The sequence below is a fragment of the Culex quinquefasciatus genome, chromosome 3 (genome assembly GCF_015732765.1).
Source record: "Culex quinquefasciatus strain JHB chromosome 3, VPISU_Cqui_1.0_pri_paternal, whole genome shotgun sequence".
NCBI classification, from domain to species: Eukaryota; Metazoa; Arthropoda; class Insecta; order Diptera; family Culicidae; genus Culex; species Culex quinquefasciatus.
Window position 1 is genome coordinate 8,140,035 of NC_051863.1, and position 26,525 is coordinate 8,166,559.

General features: G+C 32.5%; 1 protein-coding gene across 2 annotated transcripts in view; it reads right to left on the minus strand.

The window, feature by feature from the left end:
* The window catches only part of LOC6045490 (dipeptidase 1), a 416,070-nt gene that overhangs the window by 33,139 nt on the left and 356,406 nt on the right, over positions 1-26,525 (minus strand). For both annotated transcript variants that reach the window (XM_038259115.1, XM_038259116.1), the window contains 2 exons: positions 3,895-4,262; positions 3,653-3,809 (listed from right to left, as the gene is read on the minus strand). In XM_038259115.1, coding sequence (XP_038115043.1) covers positions 3,653-3,809; positions 3,895-4,064 — 327 coding nt within the window. In that variant the 5' untranslated portion in view covers positions 4,065-4,262. The remainder of the gene's footprint in view (positions 1-3,652; positions 3,810-3,894; positions 4,263-26,525) is intronic.

The following is a 26,525-nucleotide window of genomic DNA, read 5'->3' on the forward strand; positions in this document are numbered from 1 at the left end:
CAAAAGTGAGCAAGCAACTCTCCATTGTTGATACATCTGAAAATGTTGATTTTATGGCGGAAAACGGAAAAGTGATGAGAATTGGTCGAACGGCTTAGAGTGATTAAAATGGGCATATTTCCCCTACTGATTGTCAAGGGAAACAGATTGGCCAATGTTTGACAGATCCTAACGCGATGGACACCAATCGCCCTTAACGTCCAGCAAAACTGGCAGTGTTCCAAGCGCAACACGTACGTTGCCAGTGCCGATTCCCTTGACAATCTGTAATACAAACTCCCACTAACAACAGCACTCTGGTGAGTAATATGCTGCGCACAACTCAATCGGGTGAATCTTTGTTCTATTTTTTCACAATCTTTTTACTCTCTAAAGGTTGTTTTTGCTGATTTCTGAAGAGGAGGCTTCTGATGCAACATTTGGTCCCTTCCGGATAATGTGCTTATCTTCGTCATCACCGGTTGGTAGGGGAGAGTCGTGTACATTTTCGATTAATTCCTCGTCCACGTTTGGTTTAAATTTGGCATGGGTAAAACCCAATTTAAAAACATAGTTGAACACACTCACAGATCAAATGTTGTTTGAAGGTCTCAAAACTCAAGAACTCACAGCTGAGAATATTTTTAAAATGATTTTTCAGGATGTTTAACACTTAAACGCTCGGGTAAACTCTAATCAGGAGGGCTGAGGCGTAATTTTTGATTTTCGAGATTTTTTGATATGTTTTAGGGGACAAATATCCGAAAATTTTGAGCCATAGAGAAACATGGTCAAAAAATCTGCCCCCGAGTTATTATTTTTTGAAAAAATAGTGATTTTTGGAAAAAAAACGAAGTTTCATGCAAAAACAAGTTTGACATTATTTTTTTATGCAGAATTGAATTTGCAATCGAAAAGTACTTTACAATTTTTTTGATAAAGGGCTCCGTTTTCAAGATATAGCCACCAAAAGTTTGATTTTAGCGAAATATTTGCAGTTTTTCAATCTTTAAAAATAGTGACCATTAGTGACCATTTCTAAAACTATTTTTTTTAAGTTTAGAAAGTTTGCTATAAAATTGTCTAAGAGACATTGAAGATTGGACCTCGGGTTGCTGAGATAGAGCCGCTTTAAGAAAAAGAAACAAGAAAATTGAAGTCTTCTTAATCGCACCAAAATAACCCACCATTTTCTAATGACGATATCCCAGCAACTAATGGTCCAATTATTAATGTTAATGCATGAAAAATTTTCCGATCTTTTCGAAAAAAATATTTTGAAATTTTTTAAATCAAGACAAACATTTTAAAAGGGCCAAACATTGAATATGACGCCCATTAAAAATGCTAGTCTTAATTTAAAAAAATCAAAATATTTTTTTCGAAAAGATCAGAAAATTTCACGATTGTTTCATGTATTAACATTGAAAATCGGACCATTAGTTGCTGAGATACGGTCATTAGAAGATGGTGGGTTGTTTTGGTAAGATTTAGAAAACTTCAATTTTCGTGTTTCTTTTTCTTAAAGCGGCTCTATCTCAGCAACCCGAGGTCCAATCTTCAATGTCTCTTAGACAATTTCATAGCAAATTTTCTGAACTTTTCAAAAAAAATATATTTTTAGAAATGGTCACTCATGGCCATTATTTTTAAAAATTGAAAAACTGCAAATATTTAGCTAAAATCAAACTTTCGGTGGCTATATCTTGAAAACGGAGCCCTTTTTCAAAAAAATTGTAAAGTTCTTTTCGATTGCAAATTCAATTTTGCATTAAAAAGTAATGTCAAACTTGTTTTTGCATAAAACTTCGATTTTTTCCAAAAATCACTATTTTTTTCAAAAATTCATAACTCGGCGGCAGATTTTTTGACCATGTTTCTCTATGGCTCATAAGTTGCAGATTTTTGTCCCCTAAAACATATCAAAAAATCTCTAAAATCAAAAAATACGTATTTTGTGAAATTGAGTTTTAGTGAAAAAAAAGTTGATTAAAAATCTGCAATTTTTTTTCCGTGTACCTATTTTTTTTCTCAATATTCCTCAACAGTACCTACAACTTTGCCGAAGACACCAAATTGATCAGAAAATTCACTCAAAAGCTACAGCTGTTTGAATATTTACATACCATTTTTGTATGGACAGCAGCCAAAATTGTCTGGAGACTTGTATGGGTGAACCAATGACACAAAATAGCTTCTTTGGTAATAGGGAAGGCCCCCACAAAGTTTGAGTCAAATAAAAAAATACAAAAAATCATGAAACATACATTTTTGTCAATTTTTTCCATGGCTCAAAATTTGCGGATTTTTTCCTCAAAACATTTCTAAAAAAAAAACGGGTATTGTAAATTGATATGTAAAAAAAGGGTTATTTTAAAAATCGGCCGAATTTTATATAAATAAAAAAAATCAAAAATTCAATTATGTAAAAGTTACAATTACATGACATTATTTATTCGACCAAACAATATGACAATATTCTTTTCTTATCTTTTTGAAAGTTAAAAATAATTGTGAAACTTGGGTTTGGAAGACATTATAGTTTAAAGGTCGTTTACGGGAGAACATATTTTTTCCATTTTATTTCAACATTTTCTGTTTAAACTGTACACACTAGCTGATTCTTACACAGAATTCGATAGTTGACTCGCCAAACGCATTGAGATTTTGTTGGAGAACTCTGTGCTGTTTGAAATCATTAAGCAGTATAGCAAATTTGACGCATAGTCCTTGATTTATTTCTGTGACTTTATTTTCAAAACTATTTTGTGTTTAATTATGCTTCAGTTATGTTTTGAACATGAAAACGTTCAAGCATCTAGGAAAACGTACCCTGTTTTTTATTATGTTTATTTTAATTAAATTCAATTACACTCACTGTTTGTTCGATTGCTCAATTTTTGTTTGATAAATGTTGGGTCAGAAGCTGTACTTATTCCAAACAAATATTGGTTCAACGAAAGCAGAAAATAAATTTCCTCGAAATTCCTGTTTGGTGCGTTATTCTATTCCGTCACTGAATTTCCAATAATCTGGATGCTTTGTCAGTAAAGCCAGTCAAAAGGGATCGATTTCAAATAGTTTTTGGAACTCAATAGTTCCGACAGGTTTATGAGTATGTAATTGCTGCTCCACTGCATACAAAGCCTTTTTGCGGATGCTCCCATCGCTCATAAATTGATCCAATGTGTTTTCGAAAATGAAGCACTTCATATTAAAATGCAATTTTACTGTCTAACTAAACTGTTGATTTTCCAATCCATCATGAGCAGTTCTAGGAATGGAACCGATTTCAATCTATTTGCGCTGTTAAAAGGCATCATTCAGTTGAGCAAACTGGGATATCAGTATCGTTTATGTCGAACAGCGCGATTTGTTTTTTGTTTCGTAAATTTTACTCTAATTAATGTGACTCTCCCCTATTTAACGAGATTGTCACTCTGGACAAAATTCACCTGGTCCCCATAGCTTTGCGGCAAAGAGAGTTCGCTTTCACCGAATAACATCCAGTGTCGTCCTCTTGCTTGTGGACTCCTTGTCAAAGAAATCTTCCAGTAGAGGGGGGCCGGAACAAACAAATATTCACCACCACCGCGGGCCTTCTGCACTTAATGGCCATTAAGGGGAGTGTCGGTCCTGTTTGTGTTTATCGGTTGTGGCTTCCGGCTCTTACCTGGGCTGCGACCATGCCCTCCTTCAGCCGGCGCAGGTCGGTGTGGCTCCAGGCACTCGTCGACCAGGGCGTAATATCGCGGAGGTCCTCGCCGAACCGGAACTCCCGCAGCTGGTTCTTGAGAAACTTCCGGATGTTCCACGGCAGGTCGTTGTGGCTGGGAAAGAGGAGGTCGAGAGTGAGAATGAGTTTTGTGAGTTGTGAGTTTGCGTGATAAAAAACAAAAGATTTGCACGACTCACCCGTCGATCAAAGGCACTTCCTTGAGCACTTTCCGCACGATCTCCATCCGCTCCTCGAGCTGGATCGCCAGGCATGTCGAGATCTGGTGGACCAGTACCGTCCAGAAGAAGAACGCGAAGACGCCGCAGCACCGCAGCAGGAAGCCCTCGACTGGCTTCCGGCGACGCATGGCCCCCACCCAGCCGCCCCGTCCACCCCGGGTGGTGGTGCCGGCGGATCTGGTGGTGGTGCTTCCGGTGGGCAAGGTCCGGTGATCCGGTGGTTCCGACAGTGGTGGTGACCGAGGAAGTGAACTGACCGTCAGTGATTGTCGTTTTCGTCGTCGAACTCGTTGTTCCCGGGGGTTGAAACGTCCTTCTAATTGGATCTGTTGGAAGAAGCAGAAATGAAACGCAGAATTAGACCTCAACTCATCGCTGGTGGTTTGGATCGAAAACAGTTGGACGTGCGCCAACAAGAAGATGCAAGCACAGTCACAACTTCTGTTTGAACTTCATTATGCAACGAGCAGGCAAATAGTCTAATCTTGATGCCGTTTGACTCGATGGAACGACCATCGAGCGAGGGAGGAGAACGGAATTATAATCAGCTTTCTTCGCAATTGCACTCACGATGGTGCATTTGGGCCTTGATTGAACCCAGATGGGGAGGTCATGTACGCAAACAAGTCGTTTGAAATCCAGGATCAGCTCAACCCATCTTAATACGACATCATACCTGCATTGGCACAATTCCAGGGCAAATCGTCAAAATACATATTTTGTGGAAATTTTCCCGAAGCTTTAGTTTGACTCATTAGACAAAAATGTCTGCAACTCGCCATGGAACACCCTAGACCAGCCCGATGTCACGACTCTGAATCGAGGCAAAAAGGATGAGTTGCTGATTAAAATCCTCTTTGGCCTGGGGGTGGCGGGGCCAAGCAGAAGGCATCTCTTCCATCAGCAATTATCTTTGCGCCATCATAATCATCATAAAAAGCATCGGGATTGAAATGAGGAATGGGAAATCACAGAAATAGTTGCAGGTCAAGGAGAGTGAGGGAGAGTGTGAGAGAGGGCATATGCAAATGGAAAGAAAACCTGATCAAACGATTCTAAGAGTGAGAGAGATATAGAGAGTGTGTGATTTTTAGTACTGATATTATGTGTATCTTTAATCAGCTTGAGGTTTCTTTTGAAGATTATTATTAATATATTCACTGGACTGAGAATTGATTTGCATTTTAACTCTAACAAAAAACAAAAAACAAAAAACAAAAAACAAAAAACAAAAAACAAAAAACAAAAAACAAAAAACAAAAAACAAAAAACAAAAAACAAAAAACAAAAAACAAAAAACAAAAAACAAAAAACAAAAAACAAAAAACAAAAAACAAAAAACAAAAAACAAAAAACAAAAAACAAAAAACAAAAAACAAAAAACAAAAAACAAAAACAAAAAAAAAAAAAAACAAAAAACAAAAAACAAAAACAAAAAACAAAAACAAAAAACAAAAACAAAAACAAAAAACAAAAAACAAAAACAAAAAACAAAAACAAAAAACAAAAAACAAAAAACAAAAAACAAAAAACAAAAAACAAAAAACAAAAAACAAAAAACAAAAAACAAAAAACAAAAAACAAAAAACAAAAAACAAAAAACAAAAAACAAAAAACAATCATCAATGCATCATAAGTTTGTCCATATACTTTTTCATACACATTTGGCAGCTATCCATACAAAAATGACGTAAAAAAACTTTTTTTTTCTGATTTGTTTTAGGTCCATAAAATGTCAATTTTTCAGATATTTTCAGAATGGCCAAAAAATCTTTGACAGAGTAATAAATTTTTGAATCAATACCGTTCTTTCTAAAAATTGAAATACTGGTCGCAAAAATTTTTGAACTTCTTTTTTCGATGTAAAATCGAATTTGCAATCAAAAAGTACCTTAGTGAAATTTGATAAAGTGCACTGTTTTCAAGTGACTGCCATTTTTAAGTTACTTTTTTGAAAATAGTAGCAGTTTTTTTTGTAATAAGTACTCATGTTTGCCCACCTTATAAATATTTTTGTTTTTGAAAGGCTGAGCAAATTCTCTATGTTTTGCTTTTTGAACTTTGTTGATACGACTCGTGATTGATACGACATTTCAAGATAGCCAAACATTCAATATAAATAAATGTTAGTCTTGATTAAAAAAAATAAAAATATATTTTTTCGAAAAAATCAAAAAAAATCAAGAATTTTTCATATTTTGACATTGAAATCGGACCATTAGTTGCTGTTATATCAAAATTCTTGCATTGCAATATCAACAACCAAGGGTCGTATAAACAAAGTTGAGAACTAATTTTAAAAAAAGTTTCCTAAAAATGGTTATATCTTGAAATCGGTGCACTTTATCAAAATTTCACTAACGTACTTTTTCATTGCATGTTAAATTTTACAACGAAAAATGATGTTAAAAAATTTTGGCGACCAATATTTCGTTTTTTTTAAATCAGTATTGATTTAAAAATTCATAACTCGTTCAAAGATTTTCGGCCCATTTTGGAAATTTCTGAGAAGTTGGCTATTGATGTTTCCTAAATCATATTAGAAAAAAAGAGTGTTTTTGCAAATCAAATTTTAGTGACAAAAAGTATAATTAAAAATCACTAAAAAATTACCATGTATATTTTTTTCAGTGTGGTCCTTATCCATACCTACAACCAGGGCCGTAGCCAGGATTTTTGTTTGGGGGGGGCTTGGGTGCAAAAATTCAAAGAGTATAGAAACCAGCAAATTATTTATACCATCACTTGGTTTATGGTATCATTATCAAGATGAATTATAAAATTGTAAAATAATGTATGCAAAAATGCTTTAAAATATTTTCTTCTTAAGTTTTCAATGTCTTAATTGAAGAAACTCCTTCTTTATTCATACAGCTAGTTTGTATTAAAGGAGTAGAGAAGAAAGTGTTTTTTACATTTTCTTGAATTGTTTAATTGTAATTTAATTTCGTGATAAACTGTCGCTAAATTTAAAATTTACATAACTTGAATAAAAATTTTGAAATAAAAAAAAATCCTGCAAAAATATCAATTTATCTAACCATAAGTATTATATTTTTGTACTTCATACTGAGAGAAAAACCCACGAAAAACGAAGTTGACTTAATAGCTGTCGGCCATCATTGCTAGTACCAACCACTTGTGTCTTCCTTTTTATCTACAAAGACTTCGCCGCCCTGGGCTCCTAAGTGTATGAAAGTATGGCACGGAGCGACGGCTCCGAATACCCATATTTACACAAAGAATTTTAGAGCGCCCGCCGCGGGATTGGAACCGGCGACCTCTGGATTGTGAGTCCAGTGCGCGGTCCGTTTGATCCACACGGGCGGGACACCCACGAACAAACTGGTAAATTTGAACTATCAAATTTGAAACCGTCTGGATTTACATTTTCAGCTGTGTGATCACTGTGATGATTTATCTGACAAATTGGTTCAGAATTTGAGAATTTAAAAAATTGACAAAAAAAAATAAATCAGATCTTAATTAAAGGTAATTTTTAAATAAAATTTCAATGAATCGTTTCAGTGTTACTTATTTTTGAAATTAAAAAATAAATAAATTAAAAATACATTTTCCGATCGTATGAACGGTTAAATTTTAACCAACGAGTATCAAAAAATGCTTAAACACATTCTCATCCAGAAATATCCAGAGTCAACATATTTTAAAGTCTATGAATTCATAGAAGTCATTTATTTTTTTATCGGCAAAAAATCAAATGCACAGTAAGTTTTGAAGTGCTTATTTCATTAAAACGCAAAAATTAACATTATCAAATTTATTGAAAATAGTGTGCAAACTGTTCAACAAGTATTTTCAATGAAAATAATATAACAGCAACTTCAAGCAAAATTTGTATTGTTCTTATCGTGTAAGGACTAAGAACCATTGAAGATTGGTCTATTAGTTCCTGGGACACATCTTCTTGAAATAAAAAATAACTTGTACGATAAAAAAATATAAATGAGAACACGATTAACAAATTAAAATCCTCAATTTACTTTTTTCTTTATTTAAAAAAAACTGTCAAAACTGAATTAATTTTTAAAATGAGTGTTGATAACCAATATGATTTTAAAAGATAAAGGAGAAATATAATGTAAAAGTAAATTGGTTGTGCTGGTTATAGAAAAGACTATCTGTATCTTTCTAAACAAAAAAAAAACGCAAATGAAATCCTTTTTTGGAATTCTGGGATATGATTAATAAAAATTATGTTAAATAATGAAGAATTGTAACCATTTATTAGAATCGATGTTTATTTAAGAAATATCTTGACTCTGGGAACAATATCCTGCACATTTTATGGTTTAGAAATTTAATTTTTAAGAAACCTTGCTAAATTAAAAGTAATGAAAACTTTATGTAAGAATTCATAAATAAATTAGATTTTTCCTGTTAATCTTATCTTAGTCTGCACTAGAATTCAAACATAAAATTTTGTGAAGCATCAAAAAATTAAGATTAAAAAAAACATAATTTATTGAAATGTTTGAATATTTTTTTTATTGAATATCTTTATTTTGAAATGATTAACATTTATTTTTATAAAAATTCAGGATTTTTTAGCATTAATTATTTTATTATTTTTGTAGTTTTTATTTTATTTTGCAATTTCTGATTTTTTTTAAATCATCATGTGTAATTGTTATCTTAATTTTTTTATGTTTTAAAAGTAAACAAACTTTATGTAAGAAATGCCGAATATGTTAAGAATGGATTTTGTTTTTTGCTCAGAATTAAGTTTAAAATAAGAGAAAAGTCAATACAATAATCAATGTAGCAATAATTGTATTTTTTTTAATTTTGATATTTTTAATATTAATTATTTTATTATTTTTTTTAGCTTTTGATTTTTTTATTGAATTTCTGATTTTTTTTAAATAATTACGTGTAATTGTTATTAAACATTTTAGTTTTTTTTTATTATTGTTTTTTTTTATTTCTGACTTTTCTTTGTCTTATAAAAAAATATTTAAAATCTAAAATTTTGAAATTTTAAAGTAGCAAAATTTTTAAATTCTCAATTAGACCTTGCAAATATTATTCTGAACTTTATGTTACTAAACTCTGACCAAAGTTGACAGGGTAGAGAAAACAATGAAAAATATAAAAATTTAAATTACAAGCCATTGGTTTATCATTTTAAAAGTGTTTCTAAACCTCACTTTAAATCAGTACAGTTGTTTTTTTTTTTTTCATTAGTTTTCAAAATATCTATTAACTGGCGAAAAGCTTTTTTCGTGAAAAAAAAACTTGCCGCGGTTCAACGAAATGTTACAAAAATTTTAAATATTTTTAAACGAGCCCAAACATGTTGTACATGATTATCAACGCAGGAAAAAACATCAAATTTGTTGTCGCTGCTCCTAAAAGGACTTTATCGAAATAAGTTATGAATAAAAAAAATAACTGTTTTCAGTTGATTAGACTTCCATTTTCATTGAAGCTGTGAAGCAATTTCTTAAAAAAATATATTGTATTTGCCCTCTGCTGTTTGGCCAATTTTGAAAGGGTGGCAACAGAAACTTTGGAAAATATTTACAATGAAATACAATTAACAAAAAAATAATAAAGAAATCTTAAAATCTTCAAAATATAAATTCTAATCCATAAAATACAAAAATTTGAAATGAAAAAGTTTAAAAATGAGTAATTTATCAGAAATTTAACAGTTGGAAAAGATGTTTAATGAATTTAATATCTGAGTTTTTGAATCCAAGCTTTAATTTCCTTTTTTTAACGTTTTGAATATTTTTATCATTTTATTTCTTGCTTCAAAAATCTCAGGCTCATGCACAAAGCGAAAATTAGTTGATAATAAGGATCACTTAGTTGATCTTTCGATTTTTGATATATTAAATAAAAATTGGAGAGTAGCCACGGTTGCAAATAAATGTGGCCAAAAGTAAGCATTTTGGACGAGTGGTTTCGGGAAAAAGGATCACGAAAAAGTAATAAATAATATTAGATATTTATTAGATATTTCTCAAGCATTTTTCTTTAAGGTCTCAGATATGTAACTAACCATATTCTAAAAACCAAAACGATAAAATCAGAAGTGTATTTCTGATATTAGTCGAAATTCATTCAAATGTTCTTCATTTTAAATGCTTTCGGTTATGAAAAAAAAAAAAATCAGAATATTTTGTAGAAATTATGGTACATTTTGAAAAATGTAGAAAAAATCATTTTTTAATAGTATGAAGGTCCTCAAAAAGATAAGCGGTTTTAATGCAAAAAAGAAGGGTTATTAATTTTGCAGTCCAAATTCGACTAGCCGATTATCCAAAAGTTCGAAGGACTTCGGATAATCGAATCATGAACAAATGAAATCGTTTTTTTTAATTTGCTTGCTTTTCACATCAAATTCGGCATCGGCATCTTGACCACCTTTTGGCCGCCATTTTGAATCTAAAAATTCTAAATTATTTTATGGTTCTTCAGGGGTCATACTTAAGTTCGACAATCAAAAATAAGACAACGAGATTTAAGGATTTTTGCTAAAAAGTTATTAGCTTCCGAAAATTACAATTTTTGCGCAACATAACAGATGCATTGCCAGGCAAGCTAGCACAGACATGAGTTTAAAAATTGGTTATTTCTATGTAGCCCCGGATATTGCTATTTTCGAAGGCTAATAACTTTTTAGCAAAAATTCTTAAATCTCGTTGTCTTATTTTTGATTGTCGAACTTAAGTATGACCCCTGAAGAACCATAAAATAATTTAGAATTTTTAGATTCAAAGTGGCGGCCAAAAGGTGGTCAAGATGCCGATGACGAATTTGATGTTAAAAGCAAGCAAATTAAAAAAAAACGATTTCATTTGTTCATGATTCGATTATCCGAAGTCCTTCGAACTTTTGGATAATCGGCTAGTCGAATTTGGACTGCAAAATTAATAACTTAAATTAATTAATAAAACTGAAACAGTTGCTTTTCTCCATACATTTTGACGATTTTTCCCAAACTTGGTGGTCAGTGGTCACAAAAAGCTCAAATTTGGAACATAGGCTAGTGATGGGTCAATTTTTGATTTTAGGGGGTAGCCTCAAGTAATCCCAGATTTGGACCGCCCTAACCAATGTAATGCTAAAACTACGAGATAAATGAAATGTTACTGAATGGAACGATGTTCAAATCTGCAGCTCAATTTTTAAATATTGGATCCATAATCTACGAAAACTGAGCTCGGCAATGGACAGGCAAATTACTTAGTTTGATCAATCTATTCTTGATTCTCTATCTTACAAATTATTTTTGTGGAGAGAACACACAATCATTGTTTTGAAATTATTTTTAAGGTAGTACAATATTAAAATATTGGGAAAAATTTCGGGGGGGGCTGCAGCCCGGTAGCCCCCCCCTGGCTACGGGCCTGCCTACAACATTGCCGAAGACACTAGATCGATCAAAAACTTTCTTCAAAAGATACCGATTTATGAATTTTCATACATCATTTTTGTATGGACAGCTGCCAAATTTGTATGGAAAAGTATATGCACAAACTAATGATAAAAAATGGCTTCTTTGGGCATACCGAAGGCACCTAAAAAGTTTCAGCTGGATTAAAAAATACAAAAAAATCAAATGACCGAAATCTGAGAGCATTGGTGAAATAATTAAAAACACAAATTTTAATTACTGGTAATAATGTCACTTCAAATCTTGTCTGTCAAAAAGAGCTTAAATCCGATAAAAATCCTTAAAATTTATTTCAGAAAGCTCTGCAACTAGTTTATCGCCTCTGTTGATCCCTGCACAGTAAACCTTTTGCAGCAATTAATCTCTAGCACTAATCGAGCCAGCCAGGGAAAAAATCTACTGCAAAACATTCTTTATCTCACATATCGAAAAACCAACCACTTGCGGCTTTCACGTTGCTGTGACTACCACAAGTCTACGCTCCCTCATTCCTGAATCGTACAAATATCCTCTTCCAGCTGTTGGTAGGGCAACTCCTTGGAGGCCACTCTGAGGCATCTGAGGCAGATGATATCCCGTCCGGACGGAACGCCACCGAAGAACAAGAATTGAAAAACTTCACAGAAATGATACATTGCTCTTGTGGTTGCTCGGTAGCAACTCGGCAGCAACACCAGACACTCTCAAGATAGCGCTCACGGAACCGAACCGTAGCAACCGTAGCTTCCTGGTCCGGGTTCTGGTTCAAGGGTCATATCACCTCGCCTCGGTAGCAATGCGCCGGCCAGCACTAGAGCAGGATGCAGTTGCCCTTTCCCAACATTTGCCAGATTCGTACACTTTTATCCTGTTTTTATTTGCACTGAGCTGGGGCATCGATTTCCACTCCAAATAGAAAAGCAAAAAATGAAGATTCAACCTACTCCTGCACACTCGAATCGGTTTGACTTTGATCCTGGTTTGGTACCAGGACTCGGTCTTATACGAGTAGCTTCTGCTAGGAGCGATACAGATCACTTCAGTTTTCGGCCAAAGGTTGCACCCACTCCCGGAGCTTAGAATGTATGTTTATGTCTATGTCCAAAGCTCGCCTCAGAGCAAGGAGCAAACTTTAAAGCGCGTTCTCCCTCTTCTTGAATTCGATTTGCGGACGAATGCAGCTGTTTTGTGGTTTAAACCCTCGACTGGCAAAATAGGTTGCTATTTAGATGATCTTTTCTGAGACAACCAGTCAAAAAAATTATAGCCTTGCTAAATACTTTGAAAAAAAAAAACCTAAACTTTGAGTAGAAAAGCAGTTTGTTTTGGTTTGTCTTTTGTAGACCCGAATCTTAGCTTGCATTCAACGATTTCTGCAAATTTCCCAACGAATATCGAGAGTGCATCATCATTTCCAACTAAATTCTATCAGGATGGCATTAATTTATTCAGAGCCAACTCTGAAAACGCTTCCCTACAACGTGCTGAGTGCTTTTTTAATAAGCTTGAACAACTGAACAACTTTGCTTGATCGAAATATTCCTGGAAGCTGTCATAATTTGATGGATGCATTCCAATCTGTTTTTGATTACGAAATCAGCAGATTTTTGCATTTAAATTAGTTTTAGCTCTGCTCGATTCGAGTACAAAGAGCTTTTTTTGGGAGAAGTTTTAACTTGATTGCAAACTCTACGGTCGCTGTTTTTGACATTTGTTTCAAACTTGATGAATTTGAATCATTTTGACAATTTGTTAAATTGCATTTTATGCTTAACTAAGCTGTTAAAAAATATTACATCTGGGAATGTAAATAGATTTTTTTTAATATTTAAATATTTCAAGACTGCTACAAAATTAACATACACAAAACCTGAGGGTTAACAAGAAATGCATAAATGACACATTCTTTATCGACGCACCCAGATCACCCCAGATTTCTCCGGTGCAAACCCTTTTTGACCCCGTCCCACTGCAAACTCTGAGTGAGGTCCACGTGAGAGAGATCGTACGCTTCAAAACAGCGCTGTCCTTCCTTTTCTGGAATCTGCTGTGAAACCATCATCGTCCGAACCAGGTAGATTGCTTGTGCACCGAAAAATTGCAAAACCACTATCGTTGAGGTTAGATCTTGAATAAGTCATAACTTGTGTGTCTAATGCGGGGTAAAGGTCCACCCTGCCCCCCTCCCCCATCTATTCTAGAATGAGTTCAAATATGATAACGGATACGGTTGTAGATTTTGTGGGGGTGGTGGCTTTTTCTTTGTTTTTTATCTGCTGCTGCTGCAAAACCGACTGCATTGCACCCTAATCGGATCATCCGGTTTTGCGTTGGAACCGGTAAGTTGATACATTTATGAAGAGTTGGGGCTTTTTGTCGAGATCAAAGCTGATGTGGATGGAAAGCTTGTGGGCAGGATGGGTTTTTGAAAATTTAAACAGATTTCCGGTCGTTTAATCGGATGTGCAAGTTATGTCACATTTGTTATCATCGGATTATGGATATTGAGCAAATTTAATTAGATTTTTTCATCGATTAATTTATTAACATCGAAGATTTTTTTGAGATAAAGTTTGGCTTTGACTTTTTGTCGTATCATGCGATGAAACAAATCTTTAGTTAGGTAAAAATATTTATCACTGCATTTATGAGCTTTTTTAAATTCATTGGCATAAAAAACTGATAACAACAGAAAAAAAAACTAGAATGTCCAAAGCAAATCAACATTTATCTTGTTCAGTTTTGTTTATTATATTAATTGCTTGAACTCATCCTCCTGTCCCTCTGCCTGTAATAAAGTAATCATGTTTTTTGCAGACTTTTTTTTTAAATATTTTTAATTTTTTTTCGCCGTAGAATCAAATCACGTGGATTTCAATTTTAAACAAATCCATACACCGTGAAAAAATTTAAAAGTGTATTAGATTTCCCTCCTATAATCAAATCCCGCCTTTTGGTGGACTTTTATCTAGAATTCATCAAAAATCCATTATCCATCAAATTTTAGGTCATTAAAAATCTTTGGAAAGAAGAACTTTTATAATTTTAGCACATTTTAGGATTGGAAGTTGGACTTGTTTTATGTAACCTCGAGATTGTTTTTTTTTTTTGATAATGTTTTTTCTGGAGTCAGTCAGTTTTGGCACTTTTTCACAAATAATTTCCTCTATTTGATGTAAAAATAAGTATACAGTAGGGTGACAATAAAAAAATCGACATCAGAGATACCCTTTGACTCGATTCCTAATGCAAAAATAAGTATCTGTGCCAATTTTGAGCTAAATCGGTTAAGGCTAAGGGGTCGCTTTTCATCGTTGAAGTTTATATGGGGAAAATCACGCAAAAGTATGGGGAAAAACATCTTTTCAGTAATTTTCTGCTAGGTGGCGCAGGTCTCGCCCAAACTTGTCCAAGGGTTAGATTCTTATAGGAAATTTAATTACCTACAACTTTGTCGAAGGGTGCAAAACGATCCGAGTTGATCCTGATTTTTGGTGATTTTTGTAGAAAAAAATATTTTCTTATATACTTCCGACATACCCCTTGTATACTTTCAAGTATATAAGCCGATTTCTTTTCATCGCATTGCTAATAACTCATCAGGATCAACTCGGATCGTCTTGCACCCTTCTACAAAGATGTAGGTAATTAAATTTCCTACAAGAATCTCACACTTGAACAATTTTGGGCGAGACCTGCGCCACCTGCTGCAAAAATCCTGAAGCGATGTTTTTCCCCATACATTTTTGGGACCATCCATAAACCACGTGGACACTTTTTTGGAAATCTCAACGCCCCCTTGGTGGACAATTGTCCATACAAAAAAAACTTTTTTGTATGGAGCGTGGACAATCGCCATACCCCCCCTAAAGTGTCCACGTGGTTTATGGATGGTCCCTTTACGATTTTCCCCATATAAATTTAACGATGAAAAACGACCCCTTAGCCTTAATCAATATGGCTCAAAATTGGCACAGTTACTTGTTTTTGCCTAAAGAATCGATCCAGGGGGTATCTCTTGCGATTTTCCGAAATTTTCAATTTTTCTTGTCACCCAAGAATGCAGTATTTTTTGTACTGTCCCAGACAAAGCTTCTAGACGAAACGAGAAAAACAAGCAATTATTTAAAAAAAGGGGCTGTATAAACAGAAAAAAAAACACTCAAATGGCTAAAGGCATAAAAAAAGTTGTTGAAAATGACCTCTAAAACACGGAAAGTATAAATACCCTCTAAACAATTTAGCGATAGAAGTTGAAAAATAATTCAAAGCTTTTAATAAAAATTTTGATTAATATAATTTAATCTGCTTTTATGTGTAAAGAATTAAATTACACTAAACTTGTGTAAAATTCAGTCATTTCTCGGTTTCGTTTATGTGGATACGAGCTGAGGATAGTTTGCGTCTACTACCAGAACATTCCGTGAGCTTTTTGGTGAGTTGTTAGAAAACACTTTTTATTCAATGCTCTAATTTTATTTATTTTATTTATTTATTTAGTCACACCGTCTTTGATACAAAGAATATCCACAGACTGAATTAAATCTTTACCCTTAATTCTACTTTTAAAGCTAAGTTTGGACATTCCGTTGGTAAATTTGACACAGACAGAACTAAAACATTTACAACATTCATAAAAAGGGTTAAAATAACTTTTGGCATAAAAAATTTTGAGATCCATCCCGTTTTTGGCAACAATACGTGATTTCTTTGTTGCCAAAATCGGGAAATCGGATAGAGTGTATTCTTTTGAAAAAAAAAAAAAAAAAAATGAAAAGAACAGACGATAATTATACTCAGAGTAGAGCGTCCAATTTCCCGGGGTTACAAAATTCCCGGGAAACGGGAAATTTTCAACAAATTTCCCGGGAAATCCCGGGAATTCCCGGGAAATTTGTAATTTAACGAAAATTACTCTAATCCTGAAAGAAAATAGTATTAGTATTTTTGTTGAGAAGGATTTTTTTGAATCAAAGTGTTTGGACAGTGAAAATCTATGCTTCACAACCATAAAATTGCTTTTAAATTTGTCTCAGTGACCATAGAGTTAAAATAAAAAAAAACCAAAAAATTCAACTTGTGAATAAATAAACAATCATTGAATTTACCTTAAAAATCTAAATTCTAGCGCTTTTTAACTTGAAACACTATTTTTTAACTTGAAAATTTGATACGAAGTTGTTTTTTAATGGTTTTTCGTGATTTTATGATATGATATTTAGTTATATAAATCAATTAGATTAAAATAATTTTGAGCATTTAAAAGTGGTTGAAATTCAACAATATGTTTTCATATATAACCCTCTTACGGCCTTGGTAGCTCACGTGCTTCATAAATTTATAACTTCAATCTGCGATTTCTCGAATACTTAGAAACAAATTCTTCTTACACAAACCTTTTTTTTATTTAATTATATCAGTTCAATTTCCATCCAACATGTTCAAGGTAAAAAAAAGTCAAACAAATCTCAATGTTAATCTTGGCCGGAAGATGTAAATATCTTATTTTAAAATGGTGTTACAATCTCCAATTATTATTTTTTGTATAATTTCAAAACATTGATGCCAAAAAGGTAGGAAAATGTAAACTTCTGCTTGTATTTCGGGAATTCCCGGGAAATTTACTAATTTCCCGGGAAACGGGAAATATTTTTTTCCGGGAAATCCCGGGAATTCCCGGGAATTTTTTTCCCGGAACGGGAAATTGGACGCTCTAACTCAGAGTAATATCTAAAGCATTTAATTTTGAAAGTATTATGACACCAAAAATATCAAATAAATTTTTTGCCAAAATCGGGAATAGTTGAAGAAATTGTTTCTAAAATCTGTCCGTATTGTCTGATGGCCATGATTTTTGCTTACTTTGTGCATACTTGAAAATAGGGTGTCCAATTTTCCCGGGTTTTTGAATGTCCCGGGAAACGGTTTTTTTTAAATAAATCTCGGGAATTCCCGGGATCCCGAGAAATTTTTGAAGCAGTCAAAAAATCTACGCTTCATTAAATTTGTCACGTTTTTCAAGCTTAAAATCAAAGAATTAGCTCAACACTGTTAATTGGTGATAATCTTTGCTTCAATCTGAACAAGAACAGCAATTTTTAGTTAGTTTAAATATAAAAAAAAAATTAAATTTGATGTTTTTTGTTTTTTGGTGTGCTTTGGATTTTAAATGAATCGTAATTTTTATTCCAATGTGATTCAAATTATTTCATATTATAAATCTTAAAACTGTTATTTATATATTTCTTTAATTTTTTATATGAAATGACAACAAAAGCTTAAAAAGTTTCATAGAAACTGTAAAAAAAAAACAAAAAAATTGTTTTATATAAAACATAATTTACAAATTATCTTTAAGTAACTACCCCCAACTGGATATTTAAGAGCAATTAATTTGAAAATCGGTGTACTCATTGTTTTGTTAGTTTAAAAAATATCAGAACATTATGCAAAAATAAATAGTGGCTTAAACAGCTGTCTTCATTCATCACTATTGTCCTGATTTGCTCCAAATGCCGATGTTTGATAAAATTTAATTAAATATGATTTATTTTAAGTTTAAATTCAGTAAATAAAGAATATTTAAAATATAAATAAAATTTAATGGAACATATTTAAAATGCTAGGCATTTTGCGGATCCGTACAATAAAATTTAAAAAAAAAATCTCTTCTAAGCCAAATAAATGTTGATATATGCCGAACACAAATTTGCTAATGTTTTAAAATTCTTATCGATTACTAAATATTCAACTGTTCAACAAACAAATTTGAGTTTCCAGACCAATTTTTTTTTCTAATTTCGGGAATCCCCGAGACAAAATATTAAAAAAAAAATCCCGGGATTTGGATATTCCCGGTTTAGGGAAGATCCCGGGAATTCCCGGGATGGACGCACTATTTGAAAACCTTTCCATTGCGTTAAGTTTTTGAATGCTTAATACATTTTAAACATTTTTCAAATCATATTGCTTGCCTGCTCATATTAAAAGGAAAGCAAAGCCTCATAAAGAATATATTTTTTTTTGCCTGTAATATTTATTTACCTTTTTAATTGTTCCTGTATGTGATATATGCAAATACTCAATATTAGTGAATAATGAACTTCCGATGTCTAGGGTAAACATTCCTGAATTATCAGTTTTTGTCAGCAATATTTTTAGTCCTCTTTAAATGTAAAATTAAAAAGAAAGAAAAAAGAAATGAACATTGCTTTTCAAATTATGAAATTATCAAATTAAGAAATTCACATTTATTTTCAAAAATTGTGTAACGAGAGAGTAACAGAACCTGTTATGGATTAAAGAAGTTAAACAGAAAAAACATTGCATTTAGAAATTGCAGAAAATAGAAAAAAATAAGGTAGTGAAAAACTTTTATTTCTGATATAAAAATTATAATATTTATAATGATTAGCAGAACAATCAATGTGAAAAACTTAAAAATAGACTTGTTTTGAAATTTCTATAACAAAGGAATGTTATACAACTTCTGAATGAATGCAATATTATTTTATAAAATTCATTTTAGCTTAAGTTGTAAGTTTTTATTTGTTTTTGTTAAAAAACTTGTACCTAGTATGACACATTTCAATTTTACATTTTCTAAGTTATTTTTTTTGCTTGAATAACAGCTTCTACAAAACTGCCAACCATGGTGCTACACCCCCACTGCAGCAGTAGCAGCAGTGGAAAAACGAACAGGAAATAGAATCACTCGAACAAATGGAGTTTTGATAGAGATGGGGCGATAAAAATATAAATTTTGTGCCATAAATATTCGTGCAACGTGCGAGGTGCGAGGAAAAGCCAGCTTTTCACCAAGGCTCACAGGAAAGCATTTTCCAACTTGCTTTTGTGCGCCGACTTGGAATGAAAACTGTGATTTTTCTGAAGCATATTTTCCACGAGTAAGTGCAATTGTGTGTTTGTGTGTGCGGCGCAGAGTGTCATAAATTCGAATGGAAAGTTGCTCAATTTTTGGGAGAGTGTGCTTGAACAAAAAAAAGTAAAAAGCTTTTATCCGTGATGCAAATTTCTTCAGTTTACAAGTGCCAAAATGTGGTCGACTCGAGTCGAGAAAGGCATTGCTATTAGCAATAAATTAATTTTTCGAAGGGGACCTTTTTGAAAAAAGTGAACGTAAAAACTTTTCTCCATGTTTACCCTGCAATAAAATTGCCCAATTTACAGCGTGGATCTTAATGCAAATTTCTCATCTATAATCTTTTGAAGGGACCAGTTTTAAAGATACTATAAAAAGGCTTGTCAAACTAACCCCAAACAACGGTTGCGGGACAAAAAGCTCTCCATTCTTTTTTTGTTCGTGTGTGCGCACGCCAAACCCTTAAAAGCAGCAGCTAGAAAGCTTCTTTCATTTCCAATTTTTTCCCCCAATTTACGACTGCTGTGACAGAATAAGAGTCTTCATTTTTGCCCCACCGCGGGTCCGGAATCCAAACCCACCGAGTTAGAGTAGCAATAAAACGACGGAAAATGGTTCCAAAAGTGGGGCTCCGAAAAAAGCTTCTCCCCCTTGACTCTGGAACGTCAAAGCCAAAAAAGAGTTGCAACATATTTTGGACCTTTTTTTTGTCTTAAAACTAAACAAAAAGAGGAAGAGCTTTTAGGGGTGGGCCGAGAATGCGTGGGTTGAACAAAGATGAGGATTTTACACGGAAAAATTTTCAAGTATCGTAAAATTGCAACTAAAAATTGTCGAATATTTATTTAAAATAATATGGAGTGTTGAAAATAACGAATACTAATTGCTATTGAGCAATTCTCTACGAAATCGGTCTTTTTTCTTCAATTTTAATTTTTGTATTTTTTAATCCGACTGAAACTTTTTTGGTGAATTCGGTATGCCCAAAGAAGCCATTTTGCATCATTAGTTTGTCCATATAATTTTCCATACAAATTTCGCAGCTGTCCATATAAAAATGATGTATGAAAATTCAAAAATCTGTATCTTTTGAAGGAATTTTTTGATCGATTTGGTGTCTTCGGCAAAGTTGTAGGTATGGATATGGACTACACTGGAAAAAAATGATACACGGTAAAAAAATTTGGTGATTTTTTTATTTAACTTTTTATCACTAAAACTTGATTTGCAAAAAACACTATTTTTAATTTTTTTATTTTTTGATATGTTTTAGAGGACATAAAATGCCAACTTTTCAGAAATTTCCAGGTTGTGCAAAAAATCATTGACCGAGTTATGAATTTTTTAATCAATACTGATTTTTTCAAAAAATCGAAATATTGGCCGCAAAATTTTTTCAACTTCATATTTCGATGTAAAATTAAATTTGCAATCAAAAAGTACTTTAGTAAAATTTTGATAAGGTGCGCCTCTTTCAAGTTAAATCCATATTTAGGTGACTTTTCTGAAAATAGTCGCAGTTTTTCATTTTTTAAATTAATGCACATGTTTGCACACTTTTGGAAAAAATATTTTTGAAAAGCTGAGAAAATTCTCTATATTTTGCTTCTTCGGACTTTGTTAATACGACCTTTAGTTGCTGAGATATTGCAATGCAAATGTTTAAAAACAGGAAAATTGATGTTTTCTAAGTCTCACCCAAACAACACACCATTTTCCAATGTCGATATCTCAGCAACCAATGGTCCGATTTTCAATGTTAATGTATGAAACATTTGTGAAATTTTCCGATCTTTTCGAAAACATTATTTTTAAAATTTTCAAATCAAGACTAACATTTTAAAAGGGCGTAATATTGAATGTTTGGCCCTTTTGAAATGTTAGTCTTGATTTGAAAATTTTGAAAATAATGTTTTCGAAAAGATCGGAAAATTTCACAAATGTTTCGTATATTAACATTGAAAATCGGACCATTAGTTTCTGAGATATCGACATTAAAAAATGGTTGGCTGTTTGGGTGAGACTTAGAAAACATCAATTTTCCTGTTTTTAAACATTTGCATTGCAATATCTCAGCAACTAAGGGTCGTATCAACAAAGTCCGAAGAAGCAAAATATAGAGAATTTTCTCAGCTTTTCAAAAATATTTTTTTCCAAAAGTGTGCAAACATGTGCACTGATTTAAAAAATGAAAAACTGCGACGATTTTCAAAAAAGTCACCTAAATATGGATTTAACTTGAAAACGGTGCACTTTATCAAAATTTTACTAAAGTACTTTTTGATTGCAAATTCGATTTTACAACGAAATTTGAAGTTGAAAAAATTTTACGACCAATATTTCGATTTTTTGAAAAAATCAGTATTGATTAAAAAATTCATAACTCGGTCAATGATTTTTTGCACAACCTGGAAATTTCTGAAAAGTTGGCATTTTATGTCCTCTTAAACATATCAAAAAATAAAAAAAATAAAAATAGTGTTTTTTTGCAAATCAAGTTTTAGTAATAAAGAGTTAAATAAAAAAATCACCAAATGTTTTATACCTTGTATCATTTTTTTCCAGTGTAGTCCGTATCCATACCTACAACTTTGCCGAAGACACCAAATCGATCAAAAAATTCCTTCAAAAGATACAGATTTTTGAATTTTCATACATCATTTTTGTATGGACAGTTGCGAAATTTGTATGGAAAATTATATGAACAAACTAATGATGCAAAATGGCTTCTTTTGGCATACCGAAGGCACCAAAAAAGTTTCAGTCGGATTAAAAAATACAAAAAAAAAAATCGAATGACCGAAATCCTAGAGAACTGCTCTATTATAGCAATTATTTAAGTATGCAGTTTTAAAAAAATGTCTAATCAAGACTGAGTACCGCCATATATTTTAAAACATAAAAGAAAAGTAAAAAAATGCTAAGCAATACAGAACCTTCCAACTTTATTACGTGATATATCTAGAATTCTTCAGTATATCATAGGATTTTAATAGAATTCAATGTAAAAAACTGTCAGCAATCGAACGCAATTGTCAGTTTTCTCAAAAGTTTTCGTACAAAGAGTTAAAAATGCATTTTAAAATTTCAAGCGCCAAATTTTCTTAACTGGCGACGCTGTACGTCAATTTTGAGTACGCCGTTTGATTCTATGACAATTTTTTTTTTAATTTACATAGCAAAAAGTTAATTTTTTTGCAAGTTTTCTCTTAGTCGAATGCATTTTAAAAAATAAGTTTTTCATAAATGTATTAAAAAAGGAGGTGCCATGGGTGCGGGGGTTAACCAAATATCACCCAACTTGGAATTCTGTAATTTTGAGGCAAAAACAACCCCCATGCCAACTATGAGCAGATCTGATGAAGGTCGATAACGAACGCTTGGTCAGGAAAGGAATCACTCGTATAAATTTTTGTTTAGATTGCTTATACGTCTGATTTTTTTTTCTAAAACTCTTTAAAACTACGTTTATTTTTATAAATAAAATCGACTATTATTGCATTATTTGAATTTTAAACTCGAACCAATAGTTTCTTTATTTTATATGAAATTTGTTCCACTAAAAAATGCTTATAAATTTAAAGATTTATTAAATTGTGTTCCAAAATCACGTAGAATTTATCATTTAGAAACTAAGTTTGTTTCTTCTGTTTTATGTATTTTTTTCTCATTCTAAGATATCAAACAAAATATGTGGAAAATTTGTATTTTTTCGGTTTTTTTAAAGCACGAGAACGTTAAGTGTTTGAATGCATTTCTGAATCGAATGATACACAATGATTCGGATTTGGACATTATTTGTTTGTTTCTTGATTTGGATGAAACTTTGAAAGTTCAAAAAAAAAAAATGACCGAACAAGTCATTTTTCATTATAATTTCGTCCATTTAAATAAAAAAATGCCAGTTGCTCATACAAAAAACCAACTAAAATACTCTTGGAATCGGGCATTTTGCTTTATTTTATGCTCTGGGCAAATGTGTAGTGACGCCCACACAAACTTATCCATTTTTTAATTTGAGTTTTTACACCAAAAAAAAAAAAAAGTCTAAAAAGTCTCATTTTTTCTTGAATAATAAAAAAAACGATGGAGCTATCGCACAAGTTGGTTAATATTTATGGTTTATGGTAAAACGTTATAAATTGAAAAAAAAGAATTGAAATTTATTTTAAGATATAGAATGAAATTTACAATAGAAAAGGACTCAACATAAATTTCGATCAAACGCACCGTTTTAGAATAAAATGAATTAAAAATATTTTTTAATGATAACGTTACTAGGCCAAGCTTGCCTAATTTTGATTTTTTTAAATATCCGAAAATTTATTTGTTACATAAATATTGAAGATTCGAGCATTAATTCCTGAGGTATGGTGTTCGATTTCCCAGGTTTTGAATTTCCCGAGAAATCAAGGGAATTTTTTGCAACAGTCATAAAAATTATGTTTTAATTATATTTGTTATGTTTTCAAGCTAAAAATCATAAAATTAGCTCAATATTATAAATTACATAAACAAATTTTTTTAAATATATTTGCAACGGCCTAAGTCATAATAATGCTGAATTTTGATAAATATAATTGGCAAAGTAGGATGATCTTATTACATTTTCGTCAGTGAAACAGCAATCAAGAGATTTCCGAATTAATTTTATCAAATATATTAAGCATCGAGTAAATTTTTCAAATGTATTTTTTGAAATGATGTCGCTAGAAGTTAATTTTTCTTCATAAATATTTTGTTTATGAGTATTTTTAAACATTTAAATTATATGAAATATTACCAGAAAATCAGGTGGTGGTGTTTCTCTACCGGTGAGGAAATTCCAATGTTTTTGAACATGTTTTCAAAATCTTAAATCTTCATCTGGTACTTTCTTGCTTTCAGTAATTGTTGAAAAGTGTGATTAGTAACAACAGCATTTTTTATTTCCAAAGATTTCATCTACAAATGTGGCTGAAAGTAAAATTGAGAAAAACTTATAAAATCAGAAATCAAAATTGTACATAAAGTGAGTTCCAAAGGAAACATATATTTATTTTATTTTAAACATGAATTCTTTTCAAAACTGATCTTTTATGAAACAATTCCTGATAATTTTCAAATTGTTTGATTTGATAATTTTTTTTCAAAAAAGAGCTATGCTTTCTTTTAAAAAAGTGTTTTCAAATACAGCAGCTAAAAAAATTAAAATTTCTTCGAGTTTCTTAAATAGGTACATTAAAATAAATTGATTTGTCCATTTTAATGTCTGTGAGCGATCAGAAAATAATACTTTGAGTATTTGCGTTTGTGTCAAACAGGGACAGTAAAACGAATATTTTTCATTAAGTTTTGCTTCCATTTAGTACAAGTATGTGATGATTTTTTTTTGAGTTTGAAGTATTTGTGAATTGTTTTGGGTATGAAATAAATGTTTTGTTGCGAAAAGTTAAATTATTCTACAAACATTATAGCTGAAATTATGCAATGTTTTCATTAGAACCAATTAGTTAATAAATTTAAGGAGGGAATGGATCGAAAATGGTTGAGAACCATTGCTTTAAATTGTAGTGTATTGTACATTTTGTTTGCCATCTAATAATACCATTAGGGTGTTATCTTTTATTTTGCATGAATTTCAAATAAAATTTTTTTATTAGTTAGTTTAACAAAACTGCAACTTTGATAGAAAATATAATAGAAACAATCAATAAATAAGTTTGATTTACAAAGACTGATTGAGAAGTATAGAAATACCAATGGAAGAAGATGGTGATTGTTTGCAATCAAATTCAGGGAGATTACTTTTTCTCATTTTTTTTAATTGGTTATATTTTTATGCTTCTTTTTCCTTAGTTTTTTAAAGTTCCTGGTTTCTATAGAACTATAAACTATCCAAAAAATATCTGTAATTTTCTTAAATTTGTTTCCATTTGTGAAATTTTGTCACAATCCCTGCTTACGAAAAGTGACATTTGCAGAAGTTGACCAGCTAGACAGTTTTGCCATTGTTGCAGCTTGAAAATTTGCGGAACGTCATGTAAGTCGAGTGTCATGTGTCTGCGACCATGTGGTTCTCACATTATTTTTTTTTTCTGTTCCAAACCCGTTTTTCCTTGTCCTCGTCCACAAAGCGTCCGAGCGTGTGACCTTTCGGTGTGATTGGCTCGCACCATCTGTTATCTCTGCAGATTGCTTTCACTTTAAAGCTAAAGATGATGGCACCAATTTCGGACCCCAGCCCGGAAACATTCTGTGCCACTCTGAATGTGGACACTGATTGAGCTTTTTTCGCACCTCCACTCCAGCAACCAGGTTGTGCGGGGGTTGTTGATACGATTTATATTGCGAAACCCATAGAGTACGTAATTCTTTCCGATAATTTGCTGCTCGTTCCCTTGGTGATTCCCCGCCAGGGGTTGAGAAAAATGGATGCTCCGGATTTGGGATGTCCTCACGTACGGGTGTGTTGACCCTCCTCGAACTGGTTCCCCGGAGGGGGAAATTCTCAACACCATGGTCAAGTCATCGCAGTGATAACAATGATGAATGTGGCGTTCAGCCCGGAATATTCCTTTGGGTCGACCCCTCGATGCACGGCGGGGTTGAATTTGAAAAATCTCGATTTTTTTTTCAAAGACGTGCCAGTAAAAATAATTGAAATTGAAATTTTGACAAGTTTTGCGAATTTTCTAAAACCTCCCACCGTGCTCGGCATTACCCTTGTGGATCCAACAACTCCCACAGTCGGGCGATGAAAAGCGTCCATTTCGTGATCTGAAAAGCCAATTTTCTATTCTCTTTCTCTCTCATTGTTATCCCTGCCAGTCCTAGAAGGTCGATTGGTCCTGTTACACCCCATCCTCCGACACCCTCTAATCCTGGAGATCATTAGGTGGTGAGCTTCACTTTTTTTTTCTCTTCTCACAATGTTTCTTCAATTTGCTACTACCGAGGTGGAAGGGGGAAGGTTCATCAAAGTGTATCATTTTGGTTTTCCCCTCGGCGTGGGTTCTCGATCGTGGCACTATTTTTGGCACGTTTCCGGTGAACCATGATTGATTTGGGGATGAAAAGAACGTTCCATCGATGCGTAAATAGCATTATAAAATATGGCGGAAAAATCGGGGGGAGTTTCCAGTGGAATTAATTTCCCAATTGTTGGGGGGATTCGAAACGAAAATTTGAACAGTTTCAAAACTAAAGGCGATTTCATGGCATGCATAAGACTTATTTCCTAGGAAATTTCATCATAAAAATAAATCAAAGTAATCATGCATCCTGAATGGTGCGTAACAGTTGAAAGCTTTTTTACCC